The following is a 17888-nucleotide window of genomic DNA, read 5'->3' as shown; positions in this document are numbered from 1 at the left end:
GCATCTCCAGGTCGTTGATTCTACTTCAGTCATGCCTTCCCTTCTTCCCATACTAGCAGGCCTATTTCTTTCCCAAGAATACACATCTTGCCTATTTTGTTTTTTGCTGTGTTTACTTTTTCTTGGTCATGTATAAGCAATAAACCTGTTTTCTGTTCTTCACCTTTCTCAACCCCAATTTCACTTCTATGCCTTGGGCTGTCTTTGATGGTTTTTCTAGCCCCCTTAAATATGGCTTAGGATGGCCCTTCAAAACCCAAGATCTCTCATTTGCACTACTGGTGTTGGAACATATTTCTAGTGTTCCTGCCAATCAGAGATCTCTATATTAAATCCTAAAATGGGATTAAGAAAAAAAAAAGAAAGAATTGGAGAATTCACATTTATTGAATTGTTGTGATAAAACATGGAATTTCTGAATTCCAAATAAATAAATTTCACTTTTTGAACATTTGATCTGTTGCTTTTTAGCACCAATAGGCTTGGTAACAGCCTCAAGTTCACTTGACAACAGGCTGACGATCTTCACCCACTGGCCCTTCAATCTGCTTAACAAGTCCTTTGCTTCTGTCAGTCTCCCAGGGGACGGCCTACTGCCCTCCTTTCTGTACAATCTGGGCAAACCGACTGGTGATGGCAAGAGTAGTGTCAATGAAGCGGTCCACACAGCTAGAGAGACAGTTTTCAGTGCGAGAGTCTAGGCGATTCCCTGGCTTCTCCACACATTTATCCCAGCACAGCTCCATGAAGTGATGTACCTAAGAGGAAAGAAAATTAGTAATCATTGCTGTCTGCATATAGGTCTAACTGCCAACTTTATTTCTTTCCTGTTTTTCTCATTTTCTTTCATCTCATTTTTTTTTAAGATTCTATTTATTTGACAGAGATCACAAGTAGACAGAGAGGCAGGCAGAGAGAGAGGAGGAAGCAGGCTCCCTGCTGAGCAGAGAGCCCGATGCAGGACTCGATCCCAGGACCCCAAGATCATGACCTGAGCCCAAGGCAGAGGCTTAACCCACTGAGCCACCCAGGTGCCCCTCACCTCATTCTTTAAATCAACAAATTCTGGGCTCTCCTCTTCCTCACTTCCTAATTTGTCAGCAGTATGGCCCAGATCCTTGTTCTTACACTGTAGTAATCCTTAATCCTCTCCATTTCTGTTTTTCTCCTCTTTAGTAATTAAAAATAACTTTCCATCAAGTCCCCCTGTGCTTCATGCACAATTCCTCTGTTAGCTACTCAGGGCAGCCCGTTATTTAACCACCAATCCGTTAAGCTGCCGTGAAGTACATGCACAGCATACTCAATGTGACTTAGTATTCCTGGAATGCCCTACCTAAAGAATTTTCCCATTCTTCAAAATAGTGCTAGTTTTTACCTCCTTTGAGGCCATTGTCTATTTTTTCCCGACTGTGTGAAGTCCTTAATCTGACTGTAGATTTTCAGGCAGGGTTAATACCTTCTTTTATATTTCCAAGTTGCACCAGTGTAAGCGGGGTAAGTATGGTACCAATTAATTTCCCCCAAACCACTGCTCTCCTGTCATTCCAAACCTATGCCTTACAGACTAGCTCTTAAGTTCTCAAGTTTTTTGGGGTCATGGACACATTTGTGAATCCAATGAAGGTTATGGAGCCACTCTCCATAAAAAGGCACGAAGAGGTACAGAAACCGTTTTTGGTACTTAATGGTCCGCGAACACCGCCCCCCGCCTCCACAGAAGGCGGGGGGATGTGGGGACCATTTACTGAGGGCTTCCTTTTGAGACTGGGTGCTAAGCAGTCAGTCGGTACTTTACGACTATCTCCATCTGAGGCGTGGTTAAGCAACCAGCCACGCTGCTAGTGGTGCTGCTGCCAGTCAGGGTCCACGCCGGGTTCGAACCATGGCGAAACGGCTCCCAAACACTTGTTCTAACCCACAGTCCAAACTACGTCAGAGCCCACCCTTCTCCATGAACGTTCCACTGCTCTGTCGTTTTCAAATACACGATCGCATGTGACCTCTACAGTCCAGCGAGGCAGCAGACGACTGCAGAACCAAAACCCACACGCGGCCTGTAAAGGGCGAGGCAGGATCCGAACCCAGATCTTACGAAGGCCAAGCCCAGAGCGCTCGCCGTCAAACCAGGCTCCGGTGCCCTTGCCTCGCCCGAACCTTTCTTCTCTGCTTTACATTTTCTCTCTCCCCACGCTGGGTGTGCCCAGCGGGAGCCTGAGCACGACTGGTCCCCAGAGGCTGGAGCCTGTTCGTGAAGAAGCCGGCGCGGCAGGAGCGAGCACGGGGCAGTCTACCCGTGGTGAGGTCGCAGAGCTCTGCTCGTTTTTTCCTAGCGGCTGTCACTTCACCGTCTGAGTAAAAAGTCTGAAAACTCAACCTGTTCCTCACCCTCCTGTCTATTCCCCCCGGTCCCTGACCCCGCACCTGGGCAGTGAACTGCGCCTTCTGTTGTTCGGCCGCCACCAGGCGCTGCAACTCGGCTTCGTCAGCCTCTCCCAGCTCCGCCATCGTTCACCTCCAGCCGCGGCCTTCCGACGAGCGTGTGCGCGCGCACGTGCGGCGTGTGCGCGCATGTGCGGAGGGCGCGCTCCGGCGCCCGACTTCCGGTTCACCCAGCATTTTCCTTCTCCCTGTTTTCTTGAGTCGTAGCGGGGTGGGAAGTTGTCGAGGGACTGCTTCCGGGTTGCTGGGTGACCTTGAGGCTTCAGGAGAGCGATGGCGAGTCTCTGGAGGCTGGGTGTCCTGTGCGGTGCCCAAGGGGGCCGAGGTGAGGCGTCCTGGCAGCGGGAGGTTCTTAGGGCAACCTCCAGCCGGGGAAGGGAGTGCGGCGAGGATTTGTTTGCGGCATGGTGAGGCCTCTTGAGTAGGGAATCCCTCCACCGTCCGGTTGGCGGATCTGGCCCGGGGCTACACCACAGCGATAACCACCGTGTCTCCCGCGCCCAGATGTCCTCCCGAGCACGTATCTCCCCAGCTCCGGGCCGCCACGGGGATAGGGTAATCTGAAAGAGAGCTCCTGGAAGTTACGGTTCTGCTGAGGCTGTTCTTAAGAGTTGTTTTTTTGTTCCGTTTTGCTTTTTCCCCATTCACTGTCCTTAGAATGCGCCCACCCCGCATCGGAAAATGGTGGGGTTAGGCTCTGAGCCCCAGTGCCTGGCCTTGCCCATTTACCCTGGAGTTGGTGGAGAGGGGGTTCTGGAAATCACTTCAATAATCATTGAACTGGACATTTGTGTTAAACCAGGCACCGTGGTAGGAATGGGATACATATTTGTATAACAGTTCCTGCCCTCGAAGAGTTTTCCTTTTTACACGGAAACACATGTAAACATAATCGAACATAAAGCAGAAAGTCTTGGGCTGCACATGCATTGCTATGCCACTCCAGAGGAGGAACATATTTAGCTCTGTGTTTTTAAAGAATTACCCTGTCTTGGTTCATGGAGGAGGTGTGTGTGTCTTGAGGATAAGGAACGCCACAGGGGTTCGGGAACTCCTGGGATGAGTAAAAGTGATGATGGTGTAGGAACTGCGAGGTAGGAGAGAGACCTACATAGGATTAGAGCATGAAGCTCAAGGTGGGGAATGAGAGCTGAATCTGGAAAGGTGAACTGGAATCAATAAAGGAAGAACTTTCCTTGATAAGGAGTATGGCTTTACCTGATGTAAAGGGCACCATTGAAAGATTTGACATAGAGTTGAGTTTCGATTGGCCCCTTGGGTAACACTGTGGCACATGGCCATCACAGGAGACGGCAGTGGGCTAAGACACAAGTCAGGGAGATAAGACAGGACATCGTTGTAGTAGTGCAGGCAAGGAATGTGAAGTCCTGAACTTGGAAAATGGCACAAAAACGAGGAGATTGTCTCAAGAAATGTTAAGATACATCAATATGAGCTGGTGATTGACAGTTGAGGGGTGTGGGTGGTTTTAAATGACTTACAGATCTTTAGGGAAAGAGGAGCTGGGATGTCATTAAATAAAGTGGGAAACATACAAATGGAAGACAGGTTTGCTAGAAAGAGTGAGTTGAAGGATGGTTTTAGTTTTTAGCATGGTGAGTTTGAGGACCATGTAGGGTATCTCAGGAGAGAGGTCCAGCAGGCACTTAAACTTCTGAAACACTGGAGAGATAGAAGGGCTTCAGGTACAGAATGGGGCATCATCAGCTTACAGGTAGTATAAGCTGGGTGGTCAGAATGGCCAAGGGTGGGCTTAGGATGTGAGGAGAGCAGTGGGCAGATGATAGAATGTTGTGAAAATATGTAAGAGTGGATGCAGGAGAAGACTTATATAGGATGTCAGAGGATCAAAGCGGGGACTAGAAGGGAGTTCATCAGAAAAGAAGAAAGGAAAGGCCCAATAAGATGAAGACTGAACAGTAATTGTTGGATGTGACCACAGGGAAACCATTGGCACCTTAACAAAGCAGTTGTAGTGCAGATAAAATAAGTTTCAGAGTTGAAGAATGATAGGGAAATGAGGAAGTGGAGGTAATTTAGATAACACTTTAAAGAAGCATAGTTGGAAAGAGAAGAAAGGGAGTAGGGGAAGAGTGCATGGCATTAGAGGACACAGGGTCAAGGGAAGGGTCACATATATTACATCAGTGAGTGGGAAATTGCCAGCAGGCAGTAAGGAGAGGTGAAAGACACAGGAGAGAAGTTACCTTTTATTGAGTGTTTATGACATTTTGGGGATTATGGTGAGCACCTTGAAAATTTTCAACAGAGTATTACGAAGTAAGTGCTACTATTTTCATCTTGCAAATGAGGACATTGAGGCTTAGAGAGCCTGTTTAACTTAATTGCTCATCACCTCGCAGTTAGTAAGTGGTGAAGTTGTGTGAACTTAGGTCTATTTTTTAACTAAGAGATAGAATCTACAGGGGGATGGAAAAGGATGAGTTCAAGAGGGGCGTCCGGGTGGCTCAGTCATCTAAGTGTCCAACTCTTGATTTTGGCTTGAGTCACGATCTCAAGGTTATGAGATCCAGCCCCATGTTGGGCTTGTGCTGGGTGTGAAACCTGCTTAAGATTCTTTCTCTCCTCCCTCTGCCCTCTCCACGACCCCAAAAAAGTACATGTTGAGAAACTGATCTTGAAAAGTAAGTTGGCAATAGATGTGCTTCCCAAACTAGACTGAATTCCTTGAGGACAAAGTCTGTCTTTTTATCTCCTGCTCCAGTCTAGAGCGTACTCTAACATGTAGTGAATGTTTGTTGGATGAATAGATGAACACATGGAAAGAGGAAGGAGCTATAGTATACTTTTTTAAAATAGATTTTTATTTATTTATTTGACAGACAGAGATCACAAGTAGGCAGAGAGTCAGGCAGAGAGAGTGGGGGAAGCAGGCTCCCTGCTGAGCAAAGAGCCTGATGTGGGGCTCGATCCCAGGACCCTGGGATCATGACCTGAGGCGAAGGCAGGGGCTTTAACCCACTGAGCCACCTAGGCGCCCTTTAATATACTTTATAAAATTAGTAAAAGTGTAGTCCTTTTACTTAAGCGGTTCATTGATTTTTTAATCTTTGAGGGGCAACTTAGTGTGACCTCATAGCACCCCAGGGAGATACGATCTTCATTTTGTAGATGAGATGTCATCCCCTATTTGGGCTCTAGTAGTTTGCCTGTGGTTATTAGAAAGGCCTGTTAGGATGAATAGATAAAGAAGATGTGAGATATATAGATAGATAGATATGCATATCTATCTGTCTATCTATCTATCTATCTACGTACCTACCTATAAAAACTATGCAGCCATCAAAAGAAATCTTGCCATTTGCAATGATGTGGATGGAACTAGAGGTTATTATGCTGAGCTAACTAAGTCAGTCAGAAAGACAATTACCAATATGATCTCCCTGATATGAGGAATTTGAGAGGCAAAGTGGGGGGTTTGGGGGGAAGGGAAGCAAAAATGAAACAAGATGGGATTGGGAGGGAGACAAACCATAAGAGACTCTTGATCTCATAAAACAAACTGAGGGTTGCGGTGGCGGGGGTGGGGTAGTGGGTAGGGAGAGGGTGGCTGGGTGATGGACATTGGGGAGGGTATATGCTATGGTGAGTGTCAGCCTGACGATTCACAGACCTGTAGCCCAGGGGGTAGTAATACATTATATGTTAATTAAAAAAAAAAGGAAAGGCCTGTTAAAGGAGAAGTGTTTATGACCTCCCTGATGTCTCTTTCCTCAGCTCTGTTTGTCCGAATCCCCGTGGTCAGACCTGCTCAGGTCTCAGCATTTCTTCAGGACCAGCCTGCCCCAGGATGGTGTAGAACACAGCATATTCATCTGTCACCCAACCACTATTGTATGTTTTTTTTTTCATTGCTGTTGCTTTTTGGGCTCTCGCCCTCTTCATCTGGGCAAATTTTCAGGCCTTTGGCGGGACTTGCTATCTGTGGAACAGAACTCTTACGTCCCGCTCTGTCAGATGAAGACCTCCCTAGCCCGCACCTTTGGTAGACAATACCAGCCTGGTTGAATGATGCCATTTATACTCAGAGAGAACCTTCTGATCTAAGTCTATTAAAACTTCAGAGAGAACCTTCTGATCCAAGTCTATTAAAATTTCAATTTTTTTTTTTAAAGAAAGTAGCTTTGTAGGAAGAGTCTGTACAATATAGGCAATCTTACTTGTTTAGCTGATGGAGAGGACCCAGATACAAATAATTTAGAATAGTAGATAATTTAAAAAGTCATACATATTTGTATCTGTAATTGACTGGCTTATTTTTATTTAGGTCAATATTAAAATTACATAGCATTTTTGGGGATCAGAATTATAGCACATCTCTAGGTGAATAATGAGTTAACTCTTATTTCCAGTTTTAAACTCTGGAAAGATCTGTATTTTGCAGAGATAAAGACTTCTCTTGACGCTTGAGTCAACAACTTACATTTAGTTGCATCTGAATTATGAGAAATTAGGCAAGTATAGTTTTCTGCTTTTTAGAATTATTTTATTTTTGAAAAGCTTTTGTTTCTCCATTCGTTTGCTAAGTTCAGTTAAATTTAGCAGAGTGGTTTTACTTTGGGGTATGTGCACTGAAGGAAAGCCCCAGAAGTCGTAAACATAGTTTTTACTATGTGTGTCCGTGTGCATTTTTCTGGAGAGTATCTCCATCCTTCCATTGGAGTCCCAAAGGGGTCTGTAACCAAAAAAGGATAGAGGCTCCCCAAGAGATGTTTAATGCCCATTTTGTTTTTCACTTATTTAAAAGAAGTTCTCATGTTCCATATTTGTTTTGGGCTCTTTATAAGTAATGGGACAGAAGAAGGACCATAATCCTAAGTTGTATCAGAATTTTTCTAATTGGCTGGTTTAATTTTGCTTTCGAAGGATTTTTATTATTACGTTCTAATTCTAAAGATTAGAGGTATAAATAAAAGTAATGTTGTAAAGGAATTTCTCAGGTGGTGGTAACATGTATTCATAAGGTATCTGTCCATTGTACTAAAGTTCGAGATTGGTGATTCTGCAGAGGTGCTGCATTCATCTTTTTGCCTGTCGACAAAGTGGGTCAGTCTTCTAATCAGTCTATGTAGGCACCAAGGCACCGTGTTAAAGAATTTCAAAGAAGGGAGGTAGCATCTTTCTCAAGTACCTTCTTTATCTTACTCAGTGCTCAGCGCTAAGTCTTATATGCATGCTCTTTGCCGTCCTGTCAGCTGGGTTATTTTGTAGCAAATACTGAATACGAGAGATGTGTGATTCTCCTTTTCAACTCTTACGAGTCTGCTTCCTCCTTTCCGCAGCTGGTTCTAAGGCTGCATCTCTCCACTGGACTGGTGAGAGGGTTGTCAGTGTTTTGCTCCTGGGCCTAATTCCAGCTGCGTATTTGAATCCTGGCTCTGCGATGGACTACTCCCTGGCTGCGGCCCTCACTCTCCACAGTCACTGGCAAGTACAGCAGTTCCTTCAGTGTTAACGTTGTCTGCTCAGTTCATTAGCTGTGCGCTTGTCTCATTACTGCACATGAAGGAGAAGTTGAAATACTCAGACCTGTAGATAACTTGAAAACACGTATAAGATATTTATATGCCTGATTTATGTGTCCACCTGCCTATTCAGTGTCTTCACTTCCGTAGCTAATAGGCTTTTTGAATATAACATGTTATAAAACTAAGTTCTTGCTCTCCCCCAGATCTCCTCCTCCAGCACTCTGGCTCATCTGAGTTAATGGCATTTCCATTCTTCTAACTGTTCATGCCCCAAACCTGGTCATCATCTTTGATTCCCATAGTAGTGCCCTAACTCGTCCTCCTTTTGTCTGTTCCTGACACAGCAGCCCCAGTGATCCTGTTAAAATATTAAGTCAGGTCAGACATTCTCCTCAAAATATTTTGTAGTCTCTTAACCTCCCTCAAACTAAGAATTCTTACAGTGGTCTACAGACCCAACATAATTTGGCCTGTTTCCTCCCTCATCTCCAGCTACTCTCTTCCACATTTTCACGGGCTTTGATTATTCTTAGACATGCCAGGGACACTCCAGGCCTCAGAACTTTACTTTTACTCTTGCTTCTGGCCAACACCCTCTTTTTTTAATTACACGCTTGGCTTGTTCCTCATTTCTTTCACGTCTGAAATGTCACCTTCTCAGTGAAGCCTTCTGTAACCACTTACTTCAATTGCAGTGTCCTTCCCAGCATTCCTTATCTCTCTCCCCGATTTTATTTTTCTCAGTAATGCTTATTACCTTCTGATATACTATATAATGTATTTATTATTCTCTATACTCCTTGTCTCCCCTCATTAGAATGAAAGCATAGATACAAAGAAGCCCGAGACTGAAATCCATGGCTTAATTATTATCAGGATAACAGTGCCCAGATTAAGAACTAGAACTGCAGAAGCTTCTTCCTTGTGTTCTGCCTCAGTCATAACAGCTCAGCATCCTCCTACCGGGAACCATTATCCTGATTTTTATACTAATCACTTCTTTGCATTTCATTGTAGTTTTATCACCCACTTGTCCTTAGACACTACAGTTCAGTCTTGCCCTTTCTCAAAGAAGAGATTTTTGACTTTTTGTTTGTTCATGTCGTTAGTGCTTAGAGCAATACCTGACACATAGCACTAAGTAAATATTTATTGAATGAATGAATTTCCAGTTTCTGATATTTTATCCAGTGTAGTTTGTTAGATTTTCTAAGTTAATGAACCGTCTGAAAAGTTTGTGAGTAACAGTTGGTTCTTTCAGTGATTCATTTTACGTTGTTTTACAAGGACATTATGAAATTGTGGGCAAGGGAAGCATTTTTGTATTTCTAGAGCTGAAAGGACATGGGAATGTCTTAACCAACCCTGTTACTTTACAGGTGTGGAAACTGAACCCCAGGGAGGTTAAGTGACTTGTCAGAATGATTTTGTAGCTAGTGTTAAAGGGGCTTTTGCTTACCTACTTTTCTAGGGTAGCTTGGGGAATTAGCCTTTAACCAGATAGACCTTTCAAAGTAAAGAATTCCTGTTGCATATGTAGATCACAAGTATAGTGAGATTTCTCTAATATGTAGAGAAATCTTCTTGGCAGGAGATCCATCTAAATCAATGAAAAGTCAGAATAAGAGGTAATTCTAAAGTAATATATTTTTTGTTATTTTTCATTTATTTTATACTCCTCCACTTACCTTACTAATTCTCCCTTTTCTCTCTCTCTCTCTCTCTCTCACACACACACACACACACACACATCATGACTTGAAAAAGTTGTCTGTAATTGTCTATAATTCCTCAGCATCCAGTCTCTCTTAATCCACATTAATTGGACTTTCATCCCAACTACAGTAACTGAAGTCATTCTTACCAAAGTCCCCCCAAAAACCTTTATTTTTCCAAATCCAGCTGTCCTCTGTCCTCCTGTTAATTGAACTCTTAGCAGCATTGAGCTTAATTGACCTTCCTTAAGTAATTTCCATTTGACTTCTTTGATGCTGCTTTCCTCCGCCCCACTAGCTGTACCTTCTCAGTCCCTGATGCCTGCTCCTTCTCTTGTCTGACCTCTGAATAATAAAGCTCTGAATCCTGGGCTCAGTCTTACTTTCTTAATTTCCTGAGGTGAGCTCAGATCTGACCTCTTTTCCTGATCTACAGACCTGTATTTCCAGTTGTGTAACTAACACAATCTGCTTGGATGTCTGATAGTCCTCCTAAATTTAACATTGCCCAGAATCAGTCTTTCCCCCATATCTCACTTGATTTTTCCTGAAAGCCACCTCCTTTCCTGTTCTTCCCTAACTCAGTTAAATCTAGTTGCTCAAGCCAAAAATCCTCAGAGTTACTCTAGATATTTCTTTTCATCTTATCTCACATCTAGTCCATCAGCTCTGTTAGCTCTCTCCTCAACACATAGCTTGCCTCAGTTGTCGCTTCACACCATCTCCCCTCTCACCAGCCTAGGTTAAGCCAGTACTTGCCAGGGCACTTTATTTGCCTCCTGAGTGGTTTTCTGTTTCTGTTTTTGCACCCCCCCCCCACTTCTTCCTGCACTGTCCATTTACCATACTATAGCCAGTGACCTTTTTTAAAGGTAAAATTACATTTATCTAAAGAAGATTTACAAATGGCTCGTAAGCACATGAAAAAATGCGCAGCGTCATTTGTTATTATAGAAATGAAAATCAGTGGGTGCCTGGATGGCTCATTTGGTTAAGCATCCAACTCTTGACTTGGGCTCAGGTCATGATCTTGGGGTTTTAGGGTTGAGCCCTGAGTCAGGCTCTGCGCCAGGCATGGAGCCTACTTAAGAGTCTCTCACCCTCCCTCCCTAAAACAAACAAACAAACAAACAAACAAACCCCAACCCAAACCACAATGAGATACTACTTCATACTCACTAAGATGGCTGTCATCAAATAGGGACAATAACACATGTTTCAAGGATATTGAGAAGTTAGAGGCCTCATATGTCTCTTGCGGGAATGTGAGAAGTTACAGCCACTTTGGAAAAATTAGGCAGTTCTAACAAAAAGTTAGAGGTACGTATGACTCAGTGATTCCACTTTTAGGTGTATACCCCTCAAAGTTAAACGTATATGTCTTCACACGAGAACTTGCATAGTAATATTCATAGTGTTTGTAATAGCCAGAAAGTGAAAACAATCCAGATGTCTATCTCCTGATGAATAGTTATAATACCAAAAAGCAGAAACAATCCAAATATCTCTCAGCTGATGAATAACTTAAGAAAATACACCATATTCTTACAAAGGAATATTATTTGGCCACACAAAAGGTTGAAGTACTGATACCTGCCACAACATGGGTGAACCTTGAAGATGTGAAATGAAAGAAACTTGACACAGAAGGCCACATGTTGTATGATTTTTCTAAAATGTAGAGTAGGCAAGTCCGTAGAGACAGAAAACTAGTTGAGTAAGGGACTAATGGATAGGGGGATTCTTTTTGGAGTGTTGAAATGTTCTAGAACTAAATAGTGATGATGTTGTGCAACTTCATGCCTATACTAAAAGCCACTTTGAAAGGGTTAATTGCAGGCAACCGACTGACTCAGTCAGAGGAGTGTGTGACTCCTGATCTCAGGGTTGTGATTTTGAGCCCCACATTGGCTTTAGAGATTATTTAAAAGGGTTAATTCCATGGCGTGTGAATTACATCTCAATAAAGCTGTTATTAGTAATAAAATAGGGTTACTACTTACTTAGATTACTCCCTACTTAAAACATAACCTTTTTTTCCCCTCCTTCACTAGAATCTGTTCCATAAGGGCAGGGATGCTGTCTTCGCTGTTCTTTCAGCATCTGTAACAGGTTTTCATACACAATATCTGCTTCATAAATTTTTTTGAATTAATGAAAGACTCTGTAGAGCATTTGTTTGAAAGTTTATTTTTTTTAGTAATCTCTACACCCAGTCTGGGGCTCAAACTCATGAGCCTGAACTCAGGAGTCACATGCCGCACTGACTGAGCCGGCCAGGTGCCCCTTGAGCATTTGTTTTAGTTAAAAAAAAAAAAAACAAAAACCCAAACCCCAAGATTTTGTAAATAGAGTGGTAATTAGCTGCTATCTTTGATACAATTAACTGTGGAAAATTAAATCTAAAGAGTAGAGAAATCTTTATTATTCGGAGACTCTTGGTTCCTTCATTTTGGTTTATGATTCCTGTAACCATGAGTTGTATGTTGAACCTGACAGTTTTTTGCAGTCAGGTTAGCCATATAGTCTTCTGACTTGTGATTTTTTCTTTTGCACTGTGTTTTTTTTTTTTAAGGGGCCTTGGACAAGTGGTTACTGACTACGTTCGAGGGGATGCTTTGCAGAAAGCTGTCAAGGCAGGCGTTTTGGCACTCTCGGCTTTAACCTTTGCTGGGCTTTGTTATTTCAACTATCATGACGTGGGCATCTGCAAAGCTGTTGCCATGCTGTGGAAGCTCTGACCTTCTTGACTTAATACCTTGGGAATTGATTGTACACCTCTTTGCCTCTGCTCTGTCATGCCATTCAGCTCACAATAAGGAGGAAGTAACAGATAAGTCCATTGGTGAGACAAACCTCTTCTAATCACCTGGTTATTTTTAGAAATTAGTCTTTGATGGAAAGGTTCAAGAGGAATTGTATTCAAGAAATTTGGAGACTGGGTTTCTTGTTCTGAGGTTGTGGGGTTGTCTTCCAGCTTCTCACAAGACTCATAGTGTAAGTAACCATTATTCTGAGCTTTTGCCTGTTAGCATATCAAATTCTTAAAGGGAATTCAGCTTTATTACTATCAATACCTGATCAAACTTGTCTTTTGTCCTGGAATGGTGGAGAAAGGGAAAGCCTGTTAATTCATAAGTAAAGACTTTGCAGAAAATTAGTGTTTAATTTTTGAAAATTTCCCTCTCTGTTCAGTCAGTACCAGTTACTGATGGTTACATGTCCAAGGGAAACTTTAAAATTAGGAAATACTGATATTTTACATTATTAGTTTCTAAATCCTGGAAAGAAGAGCCTGGAGAGTTTCTGAGTATAGAGAAGTTCCATGTAGGGAAGAGGTCCCCTCATAGATGTATCAAAGTAATGTAGATTCTAAACCAAGAATTAATCCTCAAATGTGTTTATTTTACTTGTCCTAAAATAATCTGTCTACAAAAATAAAACTGTAAGTAATAAATTGTTATTTTCCCACTGTAGGAATCTAATGTTAAAATGTATTCTATGAGAATAAAGTTTTTTTTTAAAAATAAAATTCTATATAATAAAAATGTATTCTACTCTTTTCTGTACTAACTGTCCCTAGTTTTAATTCAGTAGAACTTGGTGTCTGTTGCATATACACCAATAAAACAGGACTGTTTAAATTTCTTTCTAGGACTCAGCAGTTAGGTAAATTCTAAAGTACTGTAATACAAAAAATACATATGTGTAATAGGCAAAAATAGACTGAGTATGAGTAGTTTGGTATGAGAAGAGTATAAAGATTAAATACATTTGACCCTTGAGCAACTCAGTTGCTCTGGTCCACTTATAAATGTGGGTTTTTTTTTTTGTCAGTACAGTACTATAAATGTATTTTTTTTCTTTGTGATTTTCTTAATATTTTTTCTCTAGCTTAGTTTAAGAATATAATATATAAATCGTATAACATAAAAATATATGTTAATTAACTATGTCATGAGTAGGGCTTTCCATCACTAGTAGGCTATTAGTAGTTCCGTTTTGGGGGCATCACATCGATTTTTGACTGTGTGAGGTGTCAGTTCCCCTAACCCCTACATTGTTTAAGGGTCGACTGTGGTAGGAATTAGAAGGTCCAGATTATGATGTTCTGTAAATGCCAAGCTTTGGAATTTAAATTACATCTGGGCGCAGTTAGTTTGATCTGAGGGTGAGTGTAAGGCATGGTTTGTTTCTCCTAGCAGCGTAGAGGAACTGGGACTTGGCGTGTTTCCCTCACGGAAGACCTTACTGGGCAGCTGAGACAGACTATTGAAGGGGAGCTGGCTGGGAGGGTAAGTGTGTTCATGAATGTCTGTAGTAGGGGCTAAAGATAAGCTCCCCTTAATGTGCTTATGGCCTTGTCGGAGACTCAGATGGATATGAAGTGTTCAGGAAAAGGTGATTATTTCTGTTTTGGGGTGGTCAACGGCTCCCAAAGGGGGTGATGCCGGAATAGCAGTGGTTCACCCAGGAGTGGTGGTGGTGGGCGAGTGTGCCTTGGCAGGGAGAAATACAATAGCATACATCATAAAATTACTAATAAAATACTAGTAAAACTGACATTGTTTAGGATTGTTGGCTCATGACCAAGATAAAAAGCAGACTGACCTTTCGTCGGTTTTGTTATTGGCTTAAAGTTCTCTATAGACAATGATCCCCCCTCGCATCGTTTCTCTCTCCCCCCCCTCCCCAGCCCCCAGGACACCACTGCTGTAAAGTGGAGTTTTCCATGTAGTTGAAACGGGGAGGGCAGGGACTGGGTAACATGGGGATCCTGTAGCAATCGCCGGCACCACCGGACCACAGTTGGTCCTGGAAAGCTGTCTAATATTAGTAAGTTTCATTAGATGCGGACTGAGAAGTTCGAGTGGAGGCTGGTTGGGTACTGCCTGCTCCAGGTCCGTTTTTGTAACGAGGGCGGTGCGGAGCTGTCACTGTGGGAAACCACTGGATTGCTGTGAGCTGCTGAGGCAGCAGGGGAAATGAGGCGGGCACTAACAGCTGTAGGTTTCTGAGGCTAAGCAACACACGATTAGAACTGTGCTTTAGAGAGGGTTTAGGTGACGGGAGGAAGATTGGTAACCTAGAGCAGAAGGACATGGAGGAGGATAAAGGAGGAAGGGGCCTGAACTCTAGTGGCAGCAGAAAGTAGGACTCAATTTTTTAAAAGTGTAGAAATGAAAAAACATTCTTTCATCTGACAGATACTAAGCTCCTCATGTAATTGGCACTGTGACAGGTACTGTGGGTAAGGAGAGAAGTCTTCTGCCCTTAAAAGCAGTTCATAGTCCCATTGGGACAACAGCTAAGTTATATACTGTATATGGCAGTACACTGGTAAGCGCAGTAATAGGTCAGCACAGCAGTGATCTAACGAAAGGCACAGTTAGAATTTGCTTGCAAGTTTCCTGAAGGAGTCTTGACCTGGTATCTGAAAGATAAAGGAGCTGACAGGTGGCCAAGGAAGCAGAAGGTGGCGCATCATTTGGTGTGACTACAGCCCCGGGGGGACTGATTGTAAAGGACCTTCCAAGCCATGGTAAGTAACTGAAACGGTCTTGATGGCAGTGGGGAGTCACTGAAGATGGTTAAGTGTGCAAATGACATGGGCATGTTTATTTTATTTTATTTATTTATTAAAGATTTTATTTATTTATTTGACAGACAAGGATCACAAGTTGGCAGAGAGGCAGGCAGGCAGAGAGGAGGAAGCAAGCTCCTCCGATGGGCTCGATCCCAGGACCCTGGGATCATGACCTGAGCTGAAGGCAGAGGCTTTAACCCTCTGAGACACCCAGGCGCCCCTGGGCATGTTTATTTTTAATAGGTTATGCTGGCAGCTGTGTCAAGTATGTATTTGAGGGAGGTAAGCATGGAAATGTTAGATTATTTCAGCAACACAGAAAAGATGATGAAAGGCAATAGTAGCCAGAATAAAAAGAAAACAAATTTAAGAGATATTTAGAATTTAGAATCAATAAGAGCTATACTGGGGTGTGAAAGATCAAGAGAGGAGGAGGGAGTCTATGTTCAATTTCTTTGTTGTGAATAGATGGATGGGGAGTGGTCATTAATTTTTGGAGGAAAATTAGATATGACAGTGCAGGGATGGGTCACTACCAAAGCTTTGACTTTATAAGATATCCAGGAAGGGATAGAATTTTAAGATTTCTATTTTTGGGGGCGCCTGGGTGGCTCAGTGGGTTAAAGCCTTCAGCTCAGGTCATGATCCCAGGGTCCTGGGATCGAGCCCCACATGGGGCTCTCTGCTCAGCAGGGAGCCTGCTTCCTCCTCTCTCTCTCTCTGCCTGCCTCTCTGCCTACTTCTGATCTCTATCTGTCAAATAAATAAAATTTTTAAAAAATCTTTAAAAAAAAAGATTTCTATTTTTGGCAATATGACGGAATAAATTTTAGAAACTATTTTGCTGCGATGCATCTAAGAATGTTAAATCCAAAGTACCTTTTTAAAACATGAGTCATCTTGCTCCAGGAAATGCTCTCAAGCCAGAACAAAATATGCATGCATAAGGAGATAAATCATTTGCCCTAAGATCATTTTCTCATCTGGCCTAGAGCTCTGGATTTAAGAAGGTAACATAGAGGTCAGGAGCAAAGCTCTGGGCTCAAATTGGAGTTTAATTGGAAACTCCCTAAAACTAGGAACCCTGAAGAGTTTTACCCTCAAAGGAGGGTGAGTTAGAAAAATAGTTTTTACCTTCAAAAGCAGAGAGAGGAGAAACTTGTCTGACTTGCCGTGGTTCTGATTGGAGAAAAGAACATTTCCTCTGAGAGCATGTGGCTAAGGACCAGTCCTTATGCCAGTTTGTGCCCTGAGTTCATGCTATCTGCATGTTTATAAAAAGGCTACATGCTGCTAATTTAACATTCACCTGAGTTGGTGGTGTCTCAGGTCCCTGGTAGGAAGTAAACAGATTTTCTCTGGAGGAAGGTTTCTCCAAAACCAGCCTCAAAAATTCCCACAACGTTCTAATGAATGTGACCTTCCAGCAAAAAATCAATACATACAGGAAACACCCTGAACAAGACCTTTCAGCACAGATCAAACGGAAACCAACCCACGGAGAATTCAGATCCTGGCAGAATTTTCAGACACAGACTATGAACAAAATGAGATGGAAGTTTAAGTACAAGTCAGTAGTCAGATCAGGGGTGAGAATCTTTGGAGAGGGTGGCCCTGCACCCGGTGTTCTCGATCCAGAGAATCTTGGGCAGTAGACGTCTGCTTAGGAAAGTTGTCTGTTCTCCAGAGTCCTTATAGCTGGATGTCAGGGTCCATCCGCAGTGGGTCTGGATATCCCTACATGACACTGGGTAGCATGTATCCATGGCTGTGGACCTGCAGCTTGAGAGCTCTGTGTGGGGTTAAAAGTACCTGAAATGGTCACTTCCAGTGTGGGTCCAAGGCTGACTTTTATTGGTATCTCTTCTAATAAATCTAGTGTCCTAGTTGTATATCATGTGGGTGGCCAGGGGTGAGGGAGGCACAAAAATGTCTGATGATAAGCCTTTCAGAAAAACAGCTTTTAGGTTGGGCATACAGACTATGTGTATGAGATTCATTTTTTTTTTTTTTTAAATGTAGCAATTACAACATACCATGGGTGGAATCTGTTAGAGGATGAGTCAAGCCCAGCTTCATGGGGTCTTTCTATAACAACACCATATGAGAGTTTATGGAGATTTTTAAAAATGTAAATTGTGGGGGTGGGTTAGCCCGGTGATGGGTATTAAGGAGGGCACGGATTGCATGGAGCACTGGGTGTTATACGCAAACAATGAATCATGGAACACTACATCAAAAACTAATGATGTGGGCGCCTGGGTGGCTCAGTGGGTTAAGCCGCTGCCTTCGGCTCAGGTCATGATCTCGGGGTCCTGGGATCGAGTCCCGCATCGGGCTCTCTGTTCAGCAGGGGCCTGCTTCCCTCTCTCTCTCTCTGCCTGCCTCTCTATCTACTTGTGATCTCTCTCTGTCAAATAAATAAAATTAAAAAAAAAAAAAAAGAGAACGATGAGCTCCACAACTGTTTGCACTGTGGACTAGCTCTTTGGGGTCTTCATATTAAAAAAACAAAAACAAAAACAAACAAACAAACAAAAAAAAACTAATGATGTGCTGTATGGTGACTAACAGAACATTAAAAAAAAAGTAAATTGAGTGTCATTAGGCCTTGGCACAAAACTTAGAACTAAG

General features: G+C 42.7%; 2 protein-coding genes across 2 annotated transcripts; one reads left to right on the top strand and one right to left on the bottom strand.

Moving 5' to 3' along the window:
- Positions 1–368: 368 nt before the first annotated feature.
- Positions 369–2564, bottom strand: TIMM8B (translocase of inner mitochondrial membrane 8 homolog B). Its single transcript, XM_046014791.1, has 2 exons — positions 2425–2564; positions 369–758 (listed from the first exon to the last, which is right to left on the bottom strand). Exons 1-2 carry the CDS (start codon positions 2506–2508, stop codon positions 591–593), a joined length of 252 nt encoding a protein of 83 aa, XP_045870747.1. The 5' UTR covers positions 2509–2564; the 3' UTR covers positions 369–590.
- Positions 2565–2613: 49 nt separating this feature from the next.
- Positions 2614–13215, top strand: SDHD (succinate dehydrogenase complex subunit D). Its single transcript, XM_046017851.1, has 4 exons — positions 2614–2767; positions 6202–6318; positions 7767–7911; positions 12243–13215. The coding sequence occupies exons 1-4, from the start codon at positions 2716–2718 to the stop codon at positions 12406–12408; spliced, it is 480 nt and encodes a 159-aa protein (XP_045873807.1). The 5' UTR covers positions 2614–2715; the 3' UTR covers positions 12409–13215.
- The last annotated feature ends 4673 nt before the right edge of the window (positions 13216–17888 follow it).

Source organism: Meles meles, chromosome 8 (assembly GCF_922984935.1).
Source record: "Meles meles chromosome 8, mMelMel3.1 paternal haplotype, whole genome shotgun sequence".
NCBI classification, from domain to species: domain Eukaryota; kingdom Metazoa; phylum Chordata; class Mammalia; order Carnivora; family Mustelidae; genus Meles; species Meles meles.
The sequence above is the reverse complement of the archived record's forward strand: the minus strand, read 5'-3'. Positions and strand labels throughout refer to the sequence as shown.